The 23,109-nt window shown below is 50.8% G+C and overlaps 3 protein-coding genes across 3 annotated transcripts in view; 1 reads left to right on the top strand and 2 right to left on the bottom strand.

Annotated features, from left to right (window-relative positions):
• Positions 1 to 80: 80 nt before the first annotated feature.
• On the bottom strand, positions 81 to 7,831 carry NR1H3 (nuclear receptor subfamily 1 group H member 3). The gene is made up of 10 exons (XM_004387690.2): positions 7,687 to 7,831; positions 6,628 to 6,707; positions 5,984 to 6,172; positions 4,906 to 5,172; positions 4,437 to 4,645; positions 4,159 to 4,338; positions 3,867 to 3,966; positions 879 to 992; positions 588 to 682; positions 81 to 382 (listed from the first exon to the last, which is right to left on the bottom strand). Exons 2-10 carry the CDS (start codon positions 6,668 to 6,670, stop codon positions 236 to 238), a joined length of 1,344 nt encoding a protein of 447 aa, XP_004387747.1. The 5' UTR covers positions 6,671 to 6,707; positions 7,687 to 7,831; the 3' UTR covers positions 81 to 235.
• Positions 7,832 to 13,994: 6,163 nt separating this feature from the next.
• On the top strand, positions 13,995 to 21,950 carry ACP2 (acid phosphatase 2, lysosomal). Its single transcript, XM_004387692.3, has 11 exons — positions 13,995 to 14,209; positions 15,077 to 15,172; positions 15,489 to 15,575; positions 16,625 to 16,777; positions 16,886 to 16,984; positions 17,064 to 17,153; positions 17,622 to 17,754; positions 18,549 to 18,631; positions 18,732 to 18,838; positions 18,990 to 19,165; positions 21,021 to 21,950. The coding sequence occupies exons 1-11, from the start codon at positions 14,096 to 14,098 to the stop codon at positions 21,152 to 21,154; spliced, it is 1,272 nt and encodes a 423-aa protein (XP_004387749.1). The 5' UTR covers positions 13,995 to 14,095; the 3' UTR covers positions 21,155 to 21,950.
• Positions 21,951 to 22,028: 78 nt separating this feature from the next.
• DDB2 (damage specific DNA binding protein 2) overlaps positions 22,029 to 23,109 on the bottom strand; it is a 24,546-nt gene continuing 23,465 nt past the window's right edge. The window contains exon 10 of the mRNA XM_004387687.3: positions 22,029 to 22,450. Coding sequence (XP_004387744.1) covers positions 22,290 to 22,450 — 161 coding nt within the window. The 3' untranslated portion in view covers positions 22,029 to 22,289. The remainder of the gene's footprint in view (positions 22,451 to 23,109) is intronic.

Raw genomic sequence — 23,109 nt, 5'->3', positions numbered from 1 at the left:
CTGGCTGAGTCAGTGTGATCGTCAGATGGAGCACAGCTTTAGCAGGACCCCCACTGCCCAGCAGCCACAAATCTCCCAACCCTTTGACTCTCTTTTAATACCCCATGAGGACCTCCCCTGACTTCCCCCACCCCTTGGGAATGTTTCCCCTTCTCAGTCATTTCCACCTCTAAGAGGCGGCCACAGGGCCTCAGACAGTTGGGCCCAGAAAACAGAAGGTATGGGGGAAGAGCAGTCATTCGTGCACATCCCAGATCTCAGAGAGCAGCGGGGGAAGCTTTTTGTCTTGTAGGCGCAGTGCAAACACTTGCTCTGAGTGGACGCTGCTCAGTGTCCGGAGGCTCACCAGTTTCATTAGCATCCTTGGGAACATCAGTCGGTCCTGGGGGAAGAAGAGGGATAAATGAGTACAACTTTTGCCTCTCTCTAGGGAAGGGGGGGCAAGGATAGGGGAGTTGTGGGAGAGGTAGAGAATGATCTGTGCACGATGTAGTCAGAGAAGGGGTCTTACAGGGAAGGTAGGTGGTGAGGTGTGTCAGGGATGGGCCTGCGGAGAGGAGGGAACAGGGCACCATGAGGAGACTCACATGGGGGTGGTGGATGGAGACGTAGGCATGCAGGGCCTCCACATATGTGTGTTGCAGCCTCTCTACCTGGAGCTGGTCCTGCACATTGGGCCGGTCTATAGGTCACCAACAGAGTTGAGGAGCAAGTCTGGCCAGGGTCTTAGTTCCCTACCCCAAATCACAACCAAAAAATAGAGACATGCCCCACCCAACCTCTCACATCCCAAAATACCACAGCCAGGGCCTCCACCCCCACAATTCCTGCTGTGTGCAAGTCTCTTGCTCAGTTTCCCTCTTGCCCTTCCTCCACACCTGCAGAGAATATGCTGATGGCAATAAGCAAAGCAAACTCGGCATCGTTGAGTTGCAGCTCATTCATGGCTCTGGAGAACTCGAAGATGGGGTTGATGAACTCCACCTGCAGCCCTGAAGAGGAAGAAGGGAGGCTGGAACAGGTGGCAGGAGCAGCAGGAACTTCCTTCTCTCCTCCAACTCCTCAGCTTAGGGAACTACTTCACTAAGAAGTCTCCAGGGCTCTGTTGCGTGACCTTGGGCAAGTTTCTTAACCTCTCTCAAAGCAACATCTGGAAATGGGATGCATACCTGAACCTATCTCATAAGGCTGTGGTGATGGTTAAATGATAAAGCATGCAGAGCACTTAGCACTGTGTCTGGCACACAGAAGGTGCTGAATAAAATGGTAACAATTCCATTCTTATTAGACTCTTGAGAGCCCCACCCACATTACTAGAGAGGCAACACTTATTTTTGTTTCTAAAGAAGTCCTTTTTGCTGGCAATTGGCACTACTTATTTGAAATACTAGAGATACATTTCATGTACCAGTGCAGAACACAGAAGTGTGGTTGAGGGTGTGGACTCTAGAGCCAGACTGCCTGGGTTTGAGTCCTGGCTCTACCTCTTAGTAGGTGTGTGACCTTGGGTAAATTATTTAACCTCTCTAGGCCTTGGTTTTCCCATCTGTAAAATGGAGATAGTAATAGTGCTGACCTCATAATAGGTCTTAGAATGTCTGGCACAGAGTATTTGCCATATAACTGTTTGTTAAATAAATAATATATATATATTTTTATGGGACCAGTCTTCTTAAGAGGAAGACTGAAGTTCAACAAACCATGATGTAAAGTCACAACACCTACAGAATAGCTCTCCCATAGACACTGTCAAAGTCTCCCCAACCCACACTGTCCCCTAGGCTTTCTCAGATTTCTTTTAGCAACCATCTGCTACACTTTTCCATTCGAGGCTTCTTGATTAGTCACTTCCTGTACTTTCACCCTGATGTTTATTATCAGTGTGTGTTGATCCATTTGGTGGACAAGCCCCATTTTATAAAGCATTTCTTGGTGAGTGTCCTATCGTCCATGTGTTGCACCCCAAACTGTGCCCAACAGCCCCTTTGCACAGAGAGGAAGAGGAGGCTCTAGAGTTGGGTTATGCACCCCGTGAGGGTCTGCTAATGCTCACTGAATGGACGCGAATGAAATGCAATCAAGTCCCCATCATTTTGCCAACCGTATGGTAGTGGATATAGAGGGAGAAAGAGACCTAACAAAACAGAGCCCTCGTTTCTTCTCCTCAAAACCTCACTGATGAAATGAGAAATGAAAGGCAAATGTGATGATAGCGAAACTGCTTATATAAATCTATAAATAGGTACAGATTCACATAGCACAAGTGAAGTCCACGAGTGCTACAAGGAATACAGAGACATTAGAACCAGGGAGGGTTCATAAAGGAGGGTGTCACGAAGGAGAAGGCCATGGTTAAGAGGGGCAGGGGTAATAATCATTTGGGGAAGAGGTGGTTTGGTAGAAGAAGGTAGCAGTGCTGGGCTTCTAAAGCTGAATGAAGTCATGAGCTGCATAGCGTTTTCTAGGCTGCAATCTTTACAGAAACAGATTGCCAGGCCTTTCTTCAGCAGTGCAGCTGAGTGGGTTCAAACCACCAACCTTACAGTTAGCAGCCAGACCCAAACCATTTGTTCTACCCGAGGACCTTAAAGTCATCAAATCACCCCTACACATTGGGGCAGCACACTGAGCACTCCCAAAGGCCAGAAATGCTGGCACAGCCCTGTTGTGCCCTACAGTTCAAGGAACCTGCCTAGAAAGTCCTCTGGGTAGCCTGTGTTGGGACAGCAAGAGGCACATGAGCTGAGCTGGCCAGAGTCACCAGAAAGCAGAGAAGACTCTATGTGCTCTGGCCTGGAAACCAGGATCTATGAACCCAAGAATGGAGTAATAGCACAGCTATATTTTATAGACCCACTCACTCATTGTCAAACTGCTAGGTCTCCTGTTGAGCCTTAGTTCAAGTCTCTGCAAAACTCCCTCAGCCTTCCATCCTTTCCCATCTATGCTCCCATAACACAGATGTTAGAAAACCAGCTGCTGTTGAGTCAGTTCCCCCATGTGTGGCAGAGTAGAACTGTGGCTGATTTTTCGGAAGTAAATCGCCAGGTCTTTCTTCTGAGGCACCTCAGAACTGCCAACCTTCTGGTTAGCAGCCCAGTGCATTAACTGTTTGCACCACCCAGGAACTCCTAACACAAACATCACCAACAATTAAAATGTGAGGATACCCCCACTGCTTAGCTCTCAGGCAAGCATCATATAGAGAGAAGCAATGTGAGCTAATTCTTGGAGAAAATACTTCACACTCAGATACTATAGAAACGTTCACTCTCTCATCCTGAAGTCGCCCCATCTGGGCACCTTTACAATGTTTCAACTCCAGTCCCATGGCCCATCAGAAAGGGCAACTGAAAAAAAGTAGAGGAAAATCAGCCCAGGGAAGGAGAGTTTTTGAGCCTTACAGAGCATTGTCTAGAGAAAGATTTGTTCATCATTGACTCTACTATAAAAGGCTCAGAGCAATGGTTCTCAAACTTTTGTCCTAGCTATAAAATCTTTTTTTCATATAAAATGTTATGCAGAAGCACAATATATAACACAGATTTAACTGGAGCTTCTTGTTTGGCTAAGGTAAGGATAAAGAATGCTCCCTACCTCCCTGTTTCTCCTCTCAGGTGACATTTCCATGGAACCCTCAGGTTCCTGGGAACACAGTTTGAAAACCACTGGGCTAATGCAACAGAGGACAGAGGTCAGCTGAAAGCAGTTGAGAGAGGCCTAGCAGCCTTCTAACTTTCTGTCTTGGAATAACAAGTGAAGACTTCCCTTTATAGCTGCCCAAACCTTGGGCCTATGGCTCTGTAGTCCCATGACAAAAAGTGTCTGTCGGTCCAACCCAATCCGTTTGTGATCTCAGTTCTCACCTGCTTTGGCAAAGTCTTCCCGGTTATAACTGAAATCCTTGAGGAAGGTGATACTCTCACTCTCAGGGTTGTACCTCCGAGATGTCTCCAGAAGCATCACCTGGGCATAAGTAGCAGACCTCAAACAGGGACTGGGAGGGCTGTCTTGGCACACAGCCCCCTAGAGGGAAGGGCGGTCTCCCTCTCCCTTACTTCCCAGTGGACTTAGTTCCCCAGCGAGATGTCTGCAGGCCTCTCCCGCAGACAGTCCCGCTCTAGCTCTCCCTTCACCCCCTTGGCCTCTTCCAGCCACCTCAATGGCAGAGGTCTTCAGCAGGGCGATCTGGTCCTCCCGGCTGAGCTGCAGGAAGCCGGGCAGCTGCTTGGCAAAGTCAACGATCTCCTGCACAGAGACGATGGCCAGCTCGGTGAAGTGGGCAAAGCGCTGCTGACGGGCCTCCCGGCTCTGGGGATCTGGTGCCATGGGCCAAGGCTGCTCGCAAGGGCAAGGAAGGAAGAGGAAAGCCACTCTGAGTTGGACATAAAGAAGCCACCGGTGCAGAGCCACCTCTCCCTGGGTCCCTCAGGTACCGTGACTCGAAGCCGATCGGAGAATGAGCGTCTATTGCACTGTTGTTGGGCGGCAACCAGCTTCTCAATCATGCCCAGTTGTTCGGGGCTGAGCTGGGGCAGGACCTCAGGAGGTGAGGAAGCCCTTGGCAACACGGATGTGGCCTGAGCCTGCTCCTCCTCTTGCCGCTTCAGTTTCTTCAGGCGGATCTGTTCTTCTGACAGGACACCTAGGGATGGGATCGTATGTGAGGACGGGAGAAGAGGGGAAGACAGGAAGCAAGGGTGGGGCAGAGGGGGCAGTTTGAGGCTCCAGAAAAGCACATGGCTTTGGGGAAAGTCAAGGAAGAGATTTTAATCCGTTTTTAGGGACCCAACAAATTAGGAAGCCCCCGTGGGCTCAGGTAGCTGTCCACCCCCAGACCCTGGCACCCACATGTCCCCTCTTTCCCATCAGCCTCTCCCCTTATTCCCTTCTCCAGACACTCACACTCCTCTCGCATGCCAGCCTGGCGGCATTTGCGAAGTCGACACTCCTGGCACTTGCGACGCATGTAGGTGTCCATGGGGCAGTGGCCACCGCTGTGGCAGACATAACGTGCCCCCTTGATGACACTGCGGCGGAAGAATCCCTTGCAGCCCTCACAGCTCAGCACATTGTAGTGGAAGCCTGAAGCCTTGTCCCCACACACACTGCACAGCTCGTTGCCCAGCATCTTGGGGGCCGGTCCCTTTTTCCGTTTTGGTGGACGGAGCTCTGGATATAGGGAAGAGCCTTAATGTTTTTCCCAAGGTAAAAGGTAGGTGTCCACTTGGCCACTGCCCTGGGCACTCAGTGACCTTTACTCCCTTCGCTATATGCCATCTAGTCTATTATAAAAATTGTTGCTGTTGTTAGTTACTTTCAAGTCAATTCCCATTTATGGCGACCCCATGTGTGCAAAGTAGAACTGCTCCACAGAGTTTTCAAGGTTGTGACCTTTTGGAAGCAGATCACCAGGCCTGTCTTCCAAAGTGCCTCCGGATGGGTTCAAATCGCCAACCTTTGGCTAGTAGTAGGGCGCTTAACCGCTTGCACCACTCAGGGACTCCTTATAAAAACAGTAGCTCTCATTTACTAAGTGCCATTGTGTCCTAGGTACTGCATGAGTCCTTTTATATGCGTTGTTCATAAGAGATAACAAACCCAAAAAGCAAACCCATTGTCATCAAGTCAATTCCGACTCATAGGAACCCTATAGGACAGAGCAGAACTGCCCCATAGGGTTTCCAAGGAGCAGCTGGTGGATTCGAACTGCCAACCTTTTGGCTAGCAGCCATAGCTCTTAACTGCTGAGCTACCAGGGCTCCTATAAAGAGATAGGTAGTATTATTGTTTCCATTTTACAAACAAAGAAACTGAGGGTCAAAAAGGTTGTCATTGCCTAAAGACTTTGTAGAGACAAAATTCACACTGAGGTCACTCAGGTCTAGTTGACATCAAAGCCTTTGGACTTAACCATCACATTATAGGGTAAGGAGCCCCAGGGTACCCCTCCCAGATCCAGGAGCCCCTACCTCCTCCTCACCTGTGGACTCTGAAGGGGCCTTTGCCCTGGGGAGCAGGGCTGTGGGTTCTGTTGCCTCCAGTCCCACTTCTGAAGTGCCCTGGGGAGGCTGGGGCACTCTGGCTTCCTCCCTGAGGATGCAGTTGCTGCCTCCCAGCGCCTGGTTGCTTGCATCTTGCACATCTGGTTCCCAGAGCTCCACCACAGAGTCTGAGCCTCAAAAGAAAGGCACAAAGGGGTCTTAGGTCCAGCCCAGCTCTACCTCCCCAGAGTCCGAGCTGAGAAACTGCAAACTTCTCTCTCCCCTTAGAGGGCAGCAGAGCCCCAGCTCAGGCTTTGGGACCCCAAGGGTTGTGTGGCCCCTAGGACTAGTCACCTGTAGTCCCTTGCACTTCAATACCTTAAATGAGGATAGTAACATCTGTCCCCTTGGGAGGCTAGCGTGCATTCATTTCAGAGATCAGATAGGACTCTTCAAAGCCAGAGCTGGGTAAGGAAGAGACATGCCAGCTCTCCCCAGCAGCAAGCCCAGATTGGGGAGGACTGGGCAGGTGCCTGCAAGGCCAAGCACCAGAACCAGGACAGAGGTGGCCTGGGCAGTCTGGTTCCTGAGGGTGGAGAGGAGGCCTAGGCTCAGGGGAGAGGACTGGAGTGAAGCAGCTTACCAGGAGAAACATCAGGCACAGGGGCCTCCAGCCACAAGGACATCTCTTCCTGGAGCCCTGGACATTACCAAGGGACTGTCCTGCAGGAATGACCCAGGTCACATTCTTCTAGAGCTGGGCTCCATTCTAGCCTCAGCTGCCTTCTCCTATCCTGCCTTTTGTCAGTAGTAACAATATCAGCTAGCATTTACTTGCTATATATTATTAGCCTTGTGCCTCACAATATCCCTGACGCCACAATAGTCAGGACTATTCTTAAGTCCATTTTACAGATAAGAAAACTGAGGTTCAAAGGCATTAAGTAAATAGCCCAGGGCCACACAGTTAGGCAGTGGTAGAACCATGACTCCAACCCTGGCCTCTCTGACTTCAAAGCCTGAGCTCTCGGCCACCATGTCCCCCTTTCTCCCCGGAGCCCCCTCCAGCCCATCAGGGAGTGAGTGGGCACATTTGCTCTCCTGTGTCAGAGCCGCATGTTGCTGAGTTGAAAAGCCCCTTCCCCCTCACTCAAGGGTGTGGGGCAGACTAGGGGCAGCCACAGTTGGGCAGGACCAGGAGATAGGGTGGAGGCTCACTCCCCCTAGTGAAGCACCTACCTGCCTTCTAGAGAAGCTCACCACTTCCCAGGGTCCCAGCACAAACCTCTTGCCTCCAAGGGAAAAAAAAAAAAAAAAAATTGCCGTGGAGTAGATTCCGACTCACAGCAACCCTATAGGACAGAAGTAGAACTGCCCCAGAAGGTTTCCAAGGCTGTCTTTACAGAAGCAGACCACCAATCTTTCTCCATCAGCGGCTGGAGGGTTCAAATCGCCGACCTTTCAGGTAGCAGCCGAGCGCTTTAACTACTGCACCACCAGGGCTCCTCTCTGCCTCCGAGAGTCTCCCTAATTCCCAGATAGGAACTAGGGAGAGAATAGAATCCTGTCCTGTGCCTGCCCCAGCTTCAATCACCATCATTCCTCACTTCTCCAGAGGGCCCCTTCTAAGACCCACAGGACACCCCCATCCCCCAGACACACTCAGAGCCCCAGGCCCTGCGGAGTTGCGGAGCGGACCCACCGAATGCCCAGGCAACCAGACTTCCCGGCTGGGCAGTCTCTGGAGCCCCCTTGCTGGGAGTGGAGGACGGTGCAGTCCCTCGTCCCGAGGCCGGCGGCCGCAGAGCTGGAGCCAAGCGAGAGGGGCTGGCAGCCCCAGGGAAGTGGATGTGGTGAAAGGCCGAGGGGAGGGACTGCCAAGGGGTCGGGCCACCTCTCCTTCCTGCTAGCGGTCCGGAGGCCGACCCGAGCTTCTGGCTGCGCGGCCCCGGGCTGCTTCCCCAGCACGCTGACTCCTCCCCGGTCCGCCGCCCCCTCGCCCGGCGCCACCCCTGCCCCGTGCGCCAGCTTGTGCTTCTCTGTAGACCGCCCGGCTCCACGTCTCGCCCCTTGCCGCCCCTCCCTCACCCCGGCGGCTCTTAGCTGCTCTCACAGGACTGCCTCACAGGTCCCCTCACCCCGATCCGAAGGGCCTAGAGTTTGCGTCCCCTCCCCTCCACAGACACCTCGCGGAGCAAAGGTCCCCGCACGGCCCGGAATTGCGACACTGAGCCCCAGCCTGCTTTCCCAGCCTCCCTCCTTCTCCCATGCCTCTGGAAAAGGACCAAGGAGCTCTCCCTGTTAGCCCCAGGCCCCAGCGAAACTGGGAGAACTTCAGGGGTGGAGAGAGGCAGGTGCTGGGCTTCCAGGAAGTTTCTAATTGTGAGTGCCTTACAGGTGTCCACAGAGAGTAGAGGAGGCAGAGAGAGAGAGGGATTGGTAGGAGGTCTGCTGTGAGCAATGGCAGGTCTGGGTAAGGGTGGGGTGGCAGACCCAGGTGCCGGCCCAGGATGGACCTGGGAAGGTACACAGGTTCCCTTGTCTAGGGAGCCGTCGTCCATCCAGCATAGGCTGAGATGAATATGTTATCTCAACATGCCATTCGGCCCCACTCATGGACAGTCCATGCACAAAGGGATCGGACTATTATAATCCATAAGGTTTCCATTGGCTGATTTTCAGAAGTAGATCACCAGGCCTTTGTTCCTAGTCTGTCTTAGTCTGGAAGCTCCACTGAAACCTGTTCAGCAACACAAAAGCCTCCACAGACAGATGGGTGGTGGCTGCTCATGAGGTGCATTGGCCGGGAATTGAACCCAGGTTCTCACATGGAAGGCGAGAATTCTACCACTGAGCCACCACTGCCTTCAGATCACTATAGCTGTAGCCTTTCTGCCCTGCTGCCTGGGACATGAGATCCCTGAAGGTAGACAAAATGTTTTATTTATTTTTATCTCCTCTAAAGCCCCAGGAACAGGGCCTGGCATAGAGTAGGCAGCATGGTAGATATTCTGTTCTTGTTGGTTGAATGAGTAAGTAAACAAGAAAAATCATATGATCTTCCTCTATCCCCCACTTGTTAGCTCTGGTCAATTTCATCTCAACATATTGGTTCAGTGATTGGTCTCTGGACTCAGATTCTAGGTTCAAATCCTGGCCCCTCCTCTTAGCTGGGTGATCTTGATTGAGCAAGTTACTTCATGTTTCTGAACCTGTTTCCCTATCCATAAAATAGGGATAATAATAGTGGTTTGTGCCACATAAGTCTGTTGTGAGGATTAAACAATATATCATAGCACACAGTAAGTGTTCAAAAAATGATAGCAGTTAACATTACCCTCTCAATCCCTTCAGCTATGGGACTTCCCAGCACCTTGAATCTGGACCTTGTTAACCTTCCAAGTGCCTGTTTCCACAGTGCCCATCCCTCACCACCTCTTTTGGGCCTCAGAGCAGCCCCGGGGGGAGGGAGGGGAAATAACAGAAGCTCCATCTTACGGAGGAGAACAACAAAGCTCATGTAAAAGCCGTTCCCAAGACTACACACAGCTAGTGGCCAAGCTGGGCTCAGAATCCAGCTGTCCTCACTCCAGTCCCTGTGCTCCACCTGTCTCCTGTGTCAGTGTCCAGGACCCTCTTGTCTTATTGCCTCTCAGGTCTGATGGAACAGCGAAGTGCTGAGATGGAGAAGCCGGGGCTGTGGGCTGCAGCGGGAGAGGCTGAGAGCCCTGCAGATGCCTCAATCCAGATGTGGATGGCAAGGAGCTAAGGTTACTGCTGGTCATTCACCCCCTTCCCAACTCCCAGTTTCCTGCTCACAGGCTCTTCCTGTTTTGCTGTGAACTCTAGTTCCCATGGGCCCCACATTAAAACATAGAAGGACAGGGGGCCAGGGCAGGCAGCCAGAAGGACCGAAACAGAGATCAACAGGGAACCAGGGAAGAGGAGAAAAGAGGGAGCAGGGCAAGAGCAAAGATGGGCGGAAGCAAGAGGGTGGAACAGAAGGAACAGGATTCGAGAAGGACAAGGAAAGCAGAAATAGAAAAGGAGCTTGAAGAAAGATGGGAGGAAGCACGGGGTGGAGCTGGGGGAATGGGTTAGGGAGCAGAGACTTGATCATAGCAGGCTGGGTGATGTTGCAAAATCTGCCCATGTATTCATTTTCACATTTCAGAAAAGCCCCTCTGACACCTTGTCTAAAAGTTCTGCCGCTAGCTTTTGCTCTTGTTCTCTCTCATCACAAGGTCCTCCCTGCAGAAGGCCCCTAGCTGGCTTAGGCATCTCTGAGTCATGAGCACAAGGCTCTCCATTCCTCTTGCATTTGCTCCTTCCTCAATTTTCACAACGCCCCAGCCGACCTGGGAAAGTAGAAACTATGGACTCCAGCCACTAGGAAAGAAACTATTCTGTCCCAGCACCCACATCATGGGTCTGCTCCCTTGTCCATCTCCCCACTCCTGCCCAAGAAGTTCCAGCATAGTCAGAGATGTCGCTGAAACACCTGGTTTCAGGGAACTCAGAATTTAACACTGGCCTGAGGCTTAGTAACCTATCTACTGGGAGTTGGGGAAAGCCTCCCTTATCTACTCCTGATCCTCAACCCCTTCTCCTGACACCTAGTCTCCCCACTGGTGTATTCCAGTACAGGTTAACAAGGTGTAGGGCTCAGAACCAGACACAAACCACCTCTGGAGCCCTCATGCCCAGGGCAGAGCAATTGCTGGGCAAGCAGGCACCATCTCTCCAAGCCAGGGAGTCAGCCTCACCTCATGTAGAGGAAGCGTTACCAGTGCTTCACTGCTAGAGATGCCCCTTCAGGTTTGGGGTTTGGGACCCCCCAAGAAGAGGAAAATGGGGGAATACCAAAACTTGTTGGAGATGTCTCCATGGAGCATCTGGAGACCAACCACAGAAACTTCTCCCTCAAGCCAGGGCAAGTGGTCATGTGATTGGCAGCTGGAATCACATGTCCCACTTTGCCAGCCCCACCTCCACAGCATAGTCCCACCAGCCCACATGAGGTATTAGGTCCAAGGCCTGCTAGTCCCATGGGGCTTTTCCTGTTTCCTTGGCTCCCAGAGAAAGCAACAGCCCCAGGATGTCTCCCAAGTCACATTTCTGACCCCAGGACTTCAGGGCTTCTCCTTGCAGCAAGAGGGGCCTTGAAGCAAAAACAGAAGCATTCACCAGGCTACAATCACACGTGCACTACAGGATAACTCCCTGGAAAACAGTCAGATTCCCATGAAGCAGGCCACAAGGTAAGGTTTGCAGGGACTTGGGCAACTGTTTCTTGCTCCCTCCTTCACCATTCTGGGAAGGTGCAAAGTGTGGGGGTCATCTTGCAGGCCACTGTGTACCTACACAAATGACTTCTGCCCAAGCCCCTAATCACAAGATAGAGAACCCAGGAATTTCTGGTTCCCAGATGTATGAGTTCAGAAATGACATAGAAGGCAGAAAGGAAAGAAAAGTAACATTTTAGACCTTACTATATACACTATTTTGACATATATTATTTCATTTATCCTCACAATAACCCTAGGAGATAGTTACTAGCAAGGGGCAAAGATCAGCTTTGAATACAGGTGGAGCTGACTCAAAGGTCATTTAAAAAAATAAATAAAAAATAAAAGCAAATAACTGCTTCCCCAGATGGGAAAAATGACACCTCACCTGGATTTAGGCTTACTTTTGCCAACACGGGGTAGAGCAGTGGTTCCCAAACCTGGCCTCACCTTCAGTGACTGATTTATGTAGCCTGGGAAGGGCCCATGTATCTATCTCTCTACCCTTCTACCTGTTTTTTTGTTTTGCATCTGTGATTAGGAGCACAGGATCATCTGGTAGAAAATATGCAGAAGCTGGGGGTCAAGAGTCCAAGGCTAGCTCCTGGCCTTACCACCTACTTTGTGGTGTAATCCTCACTCTCTCTGGAATTGTTTCTCACTATAATAATTGAGCCTGATGGCGCAGTAGTTAAGAGCTCGGCTGCTAACCATAAAGGTCAGCAGTTCGAATCACCTTGGAAACCGTATGGGGCAGTTCTACCCTGTCCTATAGGGTCGCTATGAGTTGGAATCGACTCGACAGCAAATGGTTTTTGTTTTTTTTTTTAAATAATAATTGAAATAGTATCTGCTTCATCAATCCCTCCTACATGGGATATTTGCAGGCACAGAGGATATAAACATAAGTAAGTAGAAAGAAAAGCAAAAAATGAATTTGAAGGATTTTTGGACTGTCTCCTAAAATTTAGTGAGCCAAAGATTTACATTCTGAGGGCAAAATGGTCTACTAGTTTACAAGGACAGTAAGAGGCACATTGAAACAAACACATACTAAATCCCCACTAATAGGCTTCCTGTTAGAAACCTCTTTATTGCAGGTACTTTGGGACCACTAAAATATAGTTTCACAGTGCAGTCTGAATAGCCTACAGGAAAGAGCCCATTACAAAGACTATTTGAAAGGGAATCAAAAAGCTTGAGTTTTAATCCGTCCTCCTAAACTGTGTGACCTTAGGCAAGTCACTTGCTCTCTCTGGACTTGTTTCCTTATCTCTAAAGTAAGGGGACTAGGTTAGATCAGGGATGCAGAGATGCTGAATTACGGGCAGTCTTCCTGAATCTCCCGGAATTACATGCAAAATTCCATTTGTGTGTGGTGCCATTTTTCTGGAGGAGAGGGGACTAAATTTTCATCTGATTCACAAAGGGGCTTGTGAATTGCTCTCCTCCTCAGCCTCCTCCATGACAACTCTGGAAGCAAAGTTCGGATCCTGAGGTACATCTAACTAATTTAATCTCGAGTCCTAGTGCAAGATTAAAGATCTGGCCTTTCCCAGATAGTTCTGATCAGGTTTTGTTTCCTTTGATGATCTGTGATGTGCTTCGGAATCAAGGCATCCCAGGGGGCTATGTTCCAGCTCTCCTGGAGCTGTGTGTCACTTCAAACTCACAGCCACAAAGCCCTGAGGCCAAACTGGCTGCACCTGAATTCTAAGGGCCAATGCCAAGAAAGCCTCTGATTCTGCCAAAACCCCACATACTCCCACTTGATGCTATGTTCTTGTCCCTTACCCCTAAATATCTCCCCTACTGGTCTGAAATTCCTTCCCTGGGGATTCACTGCTTTGGCTTTGGAAGGTCTGAACACCCCGCGCAACTCAACTCCTCTGGAAAGAGGCACATCTTGATTCTAATTAAATAAAACTTGGAAGTGGGCAGGTGGGAGGGCAGAAGGACTGGAAGGGAAATGAGAGGGCGACTGCAGCCTTGCTCCGGGCATGAGCAGTAGTCTAGACTGGGACCAACCTCAAGAATAGAGGGAGTTCAAAGGACTCTTTATAAGCTGTGTCCTGCACCCTAAACAAGACCTCTCCTGGAAAACACAACCCGAGGCCAAGGCTCACACTCCACCCCAAGGTAGGGACATGGAGAGGGGCATGCTGTATTTTCCCATCTCTCACCCCCATTTTGCACCCCCTCTGGCTCTGGAAAGGTGTCCTCCTGGTGCACTGCTTAAGCACTCCGCTGCTAACCAAAAGGTCGGCGGTTGGAACCCACCTGCCACTCGGGGGAGAAAGACATGGCAGTCTGCTTCCGTAAAGATTTACAGCCTTGGAAACCCTATGGGGAAGTTTTACTCTGTCCTATAGGGTCGCCATGATACGGCATCGACTAGAAAACGCAATGGATTTGGTTTTATTTGGTTTGGCTCTGGACGACAGACCCGGCAGAGCCCCGGCCCGAGCGCGCTTGCTCCCGACCACCATTCTTGCCACTACAAACGCCACGTTGGTATGGGGTCTCTTTGCGGAGAAGCAAACCCGAACTCATGACCTTCTTTACCAAGACGAGGCCTTTGAGCCCTTTCTGCCGTATCAGGTCGCGCTACATTTCCACGGTCCTCCGCCACAGCCAAATCGCGAACCTCCCACACGCATACCCTCCCAGATTCCTCCTGCTCCCACCATCCTTCCCCCTCCTTTAGCAGGATGGCGGCTAGCGCACTTCCGGTATGTGTCCATAAGGCTACGTCCGGGTGGCTGCTGCAGGTGCCAGCCAGCGAGTTCCAGCCTCTTTGCAGCAATAGACTTAACAGCGGTGATGGCGGGTAGACGGTCTGCTTGGAGCCGAGCGGCCCTTCTCCGGCTCCTTCTTGGCGTGAACCTAATAGTGATGCCACCTGCCCTGGCCCGGAGTCTGCGCTTCGTTACGTTGGTAATGAGAGACGGCGTCACCAAGGGGTTCGTCGGAGCTGGAGGGGCAAAGGCCTGCAGGTGGAAGGAGGGGCTGGTGCTGGAGCTCGGGGGTCTCTAGGAGGAGGGAGTTGGGGGGCTGACTTCAGAATTGATTGGCACCCTAGATTATAGGTCGGGGTGAGTCCGCCCTGGGACAGCGATGTGGTTGAACAGGCAGGCGACTCGCTCCTGAAGAAGCCTTTGTATCTGGCTTATATACTGGCAGGTATACTTTTCCCCACTGAATGCATTGCTTTCACTTTTCTTTTTCCTTTTCCACCTTTACCTTTGGCTTTGTCCAAAGTCCCCAGTGGCATTGCTTAGCCCACTTAAAATTCCCTGGGACCTGGAAGAAGTTACTGACTCCCAGGACTTCAAACCCCTGCTGAGAATTTGCCTTTCCACCCCTAGATAGACTGAATCAGAATCTACAGTTTAACAAGATCCTCAGGTGGTTCTTATTGAGAATTTGCCTTTCCATCCCAGATATGGTGAACCAGAATCTACATTTAAACAAGATCCTCAGGTAGTTCTTATTGAGAATTTGCCTTTCCACCCCAGATACAGTGAACCAGAATCTACATTTTAACAAGATCCTCAGGTGATTCTACATTTGTTAAAATGTAGATTCTGATTCAGTATATCTGGGGTGGGAAAAGCAAATTCTCAGCAGGGGTTCGAACCGGAATGAACTGGTTTGAAGCCCTGCTGACTTCTGATCTGGGGTCTTTTGCAGTGAATACCAGAGGGAGTGAGCTTCCTGCCTCACTATAGGGCAGAGGGGGCTCTGTGCTCCCCTTCAAGGTGCTGTTTCTGACCAATAAGCAAATGGTTTCTCTTTCCTTAGCTGTACCGACATGGAGATCGTTCACCAGTGAGAACATATCCTAAGGATCCCTATCAGGAAGAAGACTGGCCCCAGGGGTTTGGTCAGCTAACCAAGGTGGGTCAAAGGCCAGTCTCCACCTCAAGATAAGCTGTAGAAGGAATAACTTCTAGAGGAGGCTATAGAACTTGAGGCCCCACCAAACTGCCATTTCCCCACAGAAAAGTGCTAATTTTGGCCTTATTTCTTAACTTTACTTTCCTCTGTGGCCACGCATAACTGGCCACTTAATAAACAACTTCTGGATCAGATGAGCCTACTCCTACTTCCAGCAGGAGTTAGTTGACTTGGAAAGCAACAGTGCTTAAGCCCCGGGGAGCTTGAGAGCCATCCTTGCCCCTTGGACCCTCTTAACCCTTGGATTTACCCACAGGAGGGGATGCTTCAGCATTGGGAGCTGGGCCAGGCTCTGCGGCAGCGCTACCATGGCTTTCTAAACACCTCTTACCACCGGCAAGAGGTAAGGCTCAGAGCTCAAGAGGCAAAGGGAATGAGACCTGCCATCCTCACCCTCTGCCCTCAGGGAGCCCAAGGGTAAGGCTGGGCACTCAGACCTCCATTCTGTGTTTCTGGTTACAGCTACAGGACAAGACTTCCGACAGCTGTCTAGACAAAGCCTTAGAGGTCAAGTTGCCCCTGCTTGGCTGGGACAGGAAAAACAGATTAAGCATTCAAGCACAGACTTAAGCAAGGGCCTGGCAAAGTAGCTTCTGACTGTGTGAAATCACTTGGGGCTTTCCACCCATGGAGTACCTAAGGCTCAAGCACTGTGCTACCACCTTGCATACAGTGGTGCACCACACAGATAAGATCTGTATCTTCATGGAGCTTAGACTGTAGTAGGGGCATCAGATAATAAACCAGACAGGCCAAGAAATAAAGGGTTACAAGGAAGACATACTTAGACAGGACACATCCGGGAAGACTGCAAGTATGCTGGCCACCTCTCTTCTCCTCTCCTTACCCCAGGGACGAGGATAGCTGTTCCTCTGGTTACCACCCTCAACCACAGCTGCCTCAAGAGTATCTAGATGTTATTATTGTTCCCTTGAGACCCAGCCTGCCCTGATCCTGCCCTTCCCCACAGCTTCCTCCTCCTTTTTCACAAGCGGTTATCTCTGTTCCTTATTTCCTTTCCCTGGTCTCTAAGCTAGTTTATACAAGGGTATGGGGAGTGACTGGAGACAGTTCCTGCCCTCAAGGATCCTGGTCTAGATGGGGAGACAGGTGTGGTTATAAAGCCAGACAGACAGACCAGAGAGCCTTACTAAGCACTTTGATGGGAGAAAGGGGCTTGGAGCTAGAGCCATTCCCACGGGGAGTTCAGAGTGGTGACAGCCCCTTACTGAGTGTTCAGACCTTTGCTGGGAAGAGGCTTGGAGAGGCCAGATGCATGGTGGGTTTATAATTTGTGGGGTAACCATCAGGACCAGGTCCTCCTCCTGGGGCCCCACTGAGGGCCCAGAGCCTTCTCTGCCATGTGAAACTCACGTGTTGTCAACTCTGCAGGTTTACGTGCGAAGCACAGACTTTGACCGCACCCTCATGAGTGCCGAGGCCAACCTGGCTGGACTCTTCCCTCCCAACGGGATGCAGCGCTTCAACCCAAACATCTCGTGGCAGCCTATCCCCGTCCACACTGTGCCTGTCGCTGAGGACAGGGTAAGACTGGCCAGCCCTTCCCTGGAGGTGGTGAGGGGACAACTCTGGCCATGGTCCTGCTGATCCCCAACTCCTTCCCTGCCTCTGTTTCCCTCCTTCGATCTGCAGCTGCTGAAGTTCCCGCTGGGTCCATGTCCTCGTTATGAGCAGCTGCAGAATGAGACCCGGCAGACACCAGAGTATCAAAATGAGAGTACGCAGAATGCAGTGAGTAGGGGCTGAGGTGCAGGTCATCAGACTGTCCTTTCCCACAGGGCAGGCCTGACCCCTGATCCATTTCTCATAGCAATTTCTGGACATGGTGGCTAACGAGACAGGGCTTACCGACCTGACACTGGAGACCATCTGGAATGTCTATGACACACTCTTCTGTGAGGTGAGCTTAGGGTCCCTGCTGTAATCGCTCTTCCCTTCCACCCCAGCTGGCCTAGGTCACAGGACAAGTAGAACTCAATGCCTTGCTACCATTCCCACTGGGGAGGTCCAAGCAGGCGCTTCTTGTGAAATAAGGGAACTTCCCTCACGGGTGAAAAAGAACCTCAGAGAACCTCAGAGTGGGAAATAGTTTATTAGTTGTCAGCAGTTCCTGCTCCTCTCCACCCAGAGCTCTCATGGTATCAGACTCCGTTCTGCCGAGTCACACTTTTTGTGCCCGAGCTTCCTTTCCTGTGTGCCCTGTAGCGTCAACCCTGTGCCATGTCTACTGGTTCTAGTCCCTTTGTCTCACCTCTCCTTTCCTCCCTCCTCCCTCACACACACAAGCACCTTCCCGCTGGGGAAGAGACCTACCTTGGGAGAGCTTGGCCTGGGCCTGTGGCGCTAACCTGCCCACTGTGGTACACAGCAAACACATGGGCTGGTCCTGCCACCCTGGGCCTCACTCCAAACCATGCAACGTCTGAGCCAACTAAAGGACTTCAGCTTCCGCTTTCTCTTCGGGATCTACCAGCAGACGGAGAAGTCCCGGCTTCAGGGGGGTAAGTGACAAGAGTAGCATGTCACTACCCTCCTCAGGACCCGACAGCAGCAAAAGTCTGCGTGGGAGCTCCTTACACTCTAGCTCCTCTGCCTGAAATGTTTGTTCCTTCACAACCAGATCCCCCTAGTCATCTCATTTGTCACCAGTCTCCCAGTTCTCCCAATGCTTAGCATGTTGTCTCTGTATGGCCATATCAGTTTTACATGCTTCTTTTCTGCTACTCATATTCTAAGTTACACCCATGTCAGAAAACCCTCCCTCTCTCCTTAAACGAATACCTACCTCCAGAGAACCACTGGGGGCCATCTTGAAAGGCGGCTGATGTAATACACATGCCAGTTTTCTGATGTGAACACCCAAAGGTGTGCTGGTCCTGAAACCTTTCTGACACTTCAGTAGTTTCCAGAGTACACATAGAGCAGAGCTACCCTGGCATGGGGCCACCACCTTGTGTGTTCTGAAGCAATCTTAAATGTACATTTGTTCCAAACAGGAGTAGTTCTTCAAACATGGGCAGGGCCTTGTAGCTCATTTATAAATGGGCAGGTTTCTACAGCTGTATTGAAATATAGCTAGGTATCCTGTTTTATCTTCCCTCTGTAAATGTGGAAGTTCTTAGAGAGCAAGGGGGTGCTGTAGAGTTCCTACATGGTTCCCACGAGCCTACAGAGTTCTCTGTGTTGGTGATCAGACATCAGACCCAGGACTAGCTGAGTGGGAGAGGACCGCAGTTAGCTCTCATCAGAAGACAGTGATGGCCATAGGCACTGACATGGGACTTTTCTCCTTCAGGAGTCCTGCTGGCTCAGATACGGGAGAACCTGACCCTGATGGCAACCACCTCCCAACTCCCCAAGCTGCTGGTTTACTCAACGGTAAGCTTCCATGCACCCCAAGCAAGGAGCTGGACGTTCTCTCTATTCAGTTCCTGGGTGTGGGGGAGCAGTGCTGATAGGGAGCCCCTCTCCCTTACAGCATGACACCACTCTGGTCGCTCTGCAAATGGCATTGGATGTCTACAATGGGCGGCAAGCCCCCTACGCCTCCTGCCACATATTTGAATTGCACCAGGAAGATAATGGGTGAGGGAGCTACCAGTCTGCCCTTGGGAGGGGCTCCTGGGAGGTGGTACCTTGGAGGCGGTGGAGGGCATATCCCTCCTCACATAAGTGACCAAGGTCTTGGTGCTGGGCATGGTGAGCAGCTCCCATCTTGCCTGCTGTCAACCTTCAGGAATTTCTCAGTGGAGATGTACTTCCGTAACGAGAGTAATAAGGCCCCCTGGCCGCTGATCCTGCCTGGCTGCCCTCACCGCTGCCCGCTGCAGGAGTTCCTTCGCCTCACAGAGCCTGTTGTGCCCAAGGACTGGCAGCAGGAATGCCAGCTGACAAGCAGTCCTGCAGACACAGGTAACCTGCTGCCTGCCTCTGTGCTGGTCATATCCCACACCAACCTTAAATTTCTGTCCACAAATCTCTAGCGAGCAGTCACGTTTCCAGCCATCTTATTGCATTTCCTTAAGATACTGAGACCATTTTACACCTTCTCCCTGCTCCTCACCCTCAGGTGATGCTTTCACTTCTTATATCACTGAGAAAATAAAAACAAGCAGGAGAGAACCGTCTCACTCTCCTCCTGCCAGATCTGCCAGCTCACTTGCATCTGAGTGCCACCCTTTGCTTCCCCTCCTGGGGCAGTGGATAAGCCACTAGTTAAGGTCACCTCTCCACTTAACACCCTGGATCCATCCCTCCCCACCTCCTCAAGGACCTCTGGTGCCTCAGTGTTTTCCTCACTACTGGACCCTCCCATCTCAATAGCTTAACAGAAACCCTCTTCAGCCCACATCCTTCTCTACTCCATTTCTCTGTGCCCTGCTGGAGTGAAGTCCTTGAGTCACCTAGACTCTAGCTTCACTTCCTCATGCATTCTCTCAGACTCAGACAGCCTTGTGTTACCTTCCACTCCATTGAAGCCACTCTTGTCAGGGTAACCAATGACCTTAGCCACCTCTCACCTCTCAGCAGCATTACATCACTGATCACTCCTCCTTAAACACTTTCTTGGCTTCCTCTGGTTTTGCTCCTAACCTACAGGCAGGTAGCTTATCAGCTTCTCCTCCCCACTAAGCAACGGGTGGCCCAGAGCTTGTCCCTGGCCCTTTCCCTATCTATGCCCACTCCCAAGGTGATCTCATCTAACCCCATGGTCTTATGTTCCACCTCCGTGCCAAGTTCTGTCTTTTCATTGTGACTTGCAGATTCCTATCTCCAGCCATGACTTTGTGTCTGAGCTATAGATTCATGTATCCAGCTGCCAAGTGGAAGTCTGCCTGGATGTCAAATAAGGCATTGCAAAGTCGATAGTCTAAAACCAAATGCCTTTCCCTCCAAATCTGTTCTTCCCTGTAGGCATCACCTCTTAATAAATGCCACATCAGTTTACCCAGCTGCATAGGATAGCCTAGGAGTTACCTTAGATAGCCTCTTTCTCACACCCCACATCCAGCCCATTAGCCCTATCAGCTCAACCTTTAAAATACATGCTCTTGCCTCCCTAGTCCAATCTACCATCATCTCATCCCTGAACTACCAAAAAGTTTCCGAAAATTTCTTTTTTTTTGATTGCTGTCTTGTCCCTGCTAGTGTCTCAGCACGGCAGAGAGTTAATTTTTAAAAAAACATAAGCTAACTCTTGTCACTACCCTCCTCAAAATCTTCAGTGGCTTCCCACCACATCTGGAATAAAATCCAAGTTTGTTCCCATGCCTACTTGATACCATCCTCTGTCCTCATCGCCTCCTTGCCCCTCACTTAACTCTGCCCTGGTGGGACTGACTTCTCTTACTGATCCTAGAACATCCCAAGTATATCCCCACATCAAGACCTTTGTTCCTACTTTCTTTCCCCGCCCCTCCCAGAACACTTCTCCCTCAGATCTTGGTACATCTCACTCACTGGCTTCCATCAGGTCTCTGTTCAAATTACCACCTCCTCTGTGATGCCTTTCCTGACTGACTTACCTCGCCATCGCTTTCCCTTTATCTTCGTTTTTCTGTATAGCATTCGTCACTAACTGATCACTGCTATCATTGTTGGTCTATCAGGTATCCTCTCCTAGAGTGTGAACTCCAGGAGGCAGAGACTTTGCTTTTGCCAACTTTGTGTCCCGAATGTCAGAAATGTACCAGGCATATAGTAGGCGCACAGGTATTTGTTGGATGAATGCTGACATTACCTTTCTCTCTCCTTCCCCAATACCCAGAAGTGATCGTGGCCTTGGCTGTATGTGGCTCCATCCTCTTCCTCCTCATAGTGCTGCTTCTCACTGTCCTCTTCCGGATGCAGGCCCAGCCTCCTGGCTACCACCACATCGCAGACGAGGAGGACCATGCCTGACAACCACTCAGCCCCCTTCCCTCTTCCTCCTAGGGAAGGTGGGCCGGGCCCTTGCTCCTGACTGTTGCTGCTCCCCAGCCCATGGACAGGAGACTCTGGGTTGGGCCTCCCTCTGATGACCCCAGCCTAGATGAACAAGTGGAGCTGGGCTGGGCCCCTGGCACCTATCACTCAGCATTCATGTGCCTGATATTTACCAAGTTCTCTGTTGGACATTGTGGCTTTCTCCAAATAGGATTTGCCTCCTTTATTCTCCCCAGGGGCCTGAGAAGATGCAGACAAGTATTCAGGTTCCACTCAGGACTTGGGACAAAAAAAACTGAAGGAGTTGGTACTTGATCTGCCCTGCCCCTCCATTAAGCCCTGCGCATTCTCTGCCAACCCAGAGTCTTTGGCAGATGGTTCAGAGGGCACAGTCTTAACCTCTCAGTACTTATTTTAGTGGGAAAATGACAACATTGGGGGTGTAAACATGGCCACTGAGGAACCGGGTCACGCAGCAGTCAGCCAGTCAAGTATTTCTTTGTCTACCTGAAGCCATCATTACAGTCAGACATAATGCTTCAGGCATCTCTGTCACCCCTTCAGCTTAAGCAGGTGTGAAGGCTGTTTGCACTTGGTGGGGGTGGGGGGAGGAGTTGGCATACAGATTCCTGAAGCTGCCATCTCTCTAAGCCGGACTGGGGTCTCTAGGGACCTGAGGTAAGTATAGATTATGAGCCTGACAGCTCCAGACTATGGTCCAGAATAGGCTGAAGCAGCTTCCAGAGAATGAAAGTTTTGGACACTTAGTGCTATTTCTGTGCCTTGTCTTCTTTTCTGGGACCCAAGGAGCCCTTTGACTGGGTCAGTGCTAAAAGATCCAGTCAGAGGCTTTCAGTTGGATATGGTTTATTGGACATGTCAATATTGAGAACAAGCTAAAAAACAATACCTGATACCCTGCCTCTGCACATCAGAGAGAAGAAAAGTACCTTGGCCCCAAGATAAGCTTGGCTCCAAGATAGATACAGCAGGGACCCTTGGTGCAGCGGGTCACCAACTCTAGAGAAGTTTCTGGAGCTAGGTCCAAAGCAGTAGCATGCCAGTGTCCCAGTCCCACAGTGCCCTATGCCACAGTGCCCCTGCTCCAACCCTAAGACTTGTATACTTTTAGCCCTTTAACAGATAGCTGCCGCTTCTCACAGGACTTGTTCCCATTTGTAGCTCCAAGCCCTTGCTTGGCACACACCTTTGTGACTGTCTCTCGCTTCTGTATCCCAGCTTCCTCCTGGCTCCAAATGAGAATGTGATAACCTAAGAGGAGAGAGAAAAGTCTGACTTGTACCTTCCATTATCAATGTTGGACCCAGGAAACCTAGGACTTTGTAAGGAAGTATCAAGAAACTGGACAGCGGCCAGGCATTGCCATGATCAAGACAAAGCAAGAGGGAAAAAGTCCCTAGGCCACATGACACAGCTTATAAAGACAATGCTCTACATTCTACCCTTGGTGAGTAGTGTCTGGGGTCTTAAAAGCCTGTGAGCGGCCATCTAAGATACTCCACTGGTCTCATCCCTTCGGGAGCAAGGGAGAAGGAAGAGAACAGGATACACGGAAAAGATTAGTCCAAAGGACTAATTGTCCACAGCTACCAAGGCCTCCACTGGACTGAGTCCAGTACAGCTAGATGGTGCCCGGCTACCACCATTGACTGCTCTGACCAGGATCACAACAGAGGATCTGGACAGAGCTGGAGAAGGATGTAGAACATAATTCTAACTCACAAAAAAAAGACCAGATTTACTGGCCTAAGGGAGACTGAAGAAACCCCGAGAGTATGGCCCCCGGACACCCTTTTAGCTCAGTGGTGAAGTTACCTCCAAGGTTCACTGTTCAGCCTGGACAGCCCCGTAAAACCAAATGAGACTAACGAGGTACAGGAGTCCAGTGACAAGGGCCAGAAGGCAGAAGG

Source organism: Trichechus manatus, unplaced genomic scaffold (assembly GCF_000243295.1).
Source record: "Trichechus manatus latirostris isolate Lorelei unplaced genomic scaffold, TriManLat1.0 scaffold00191, whole genome shotgun sequence".
Taxonomy (NCBI): Eukaryota; Metazoa; Chordata; class Mammalia; order Sirenia; family Trichechidae; genus Trichechus; species Trichechus manatus.
Note: the sequence above shows the minus strand (reverse complement) of the source record. Positions and strands in the feature narration are given on the sequence as shown.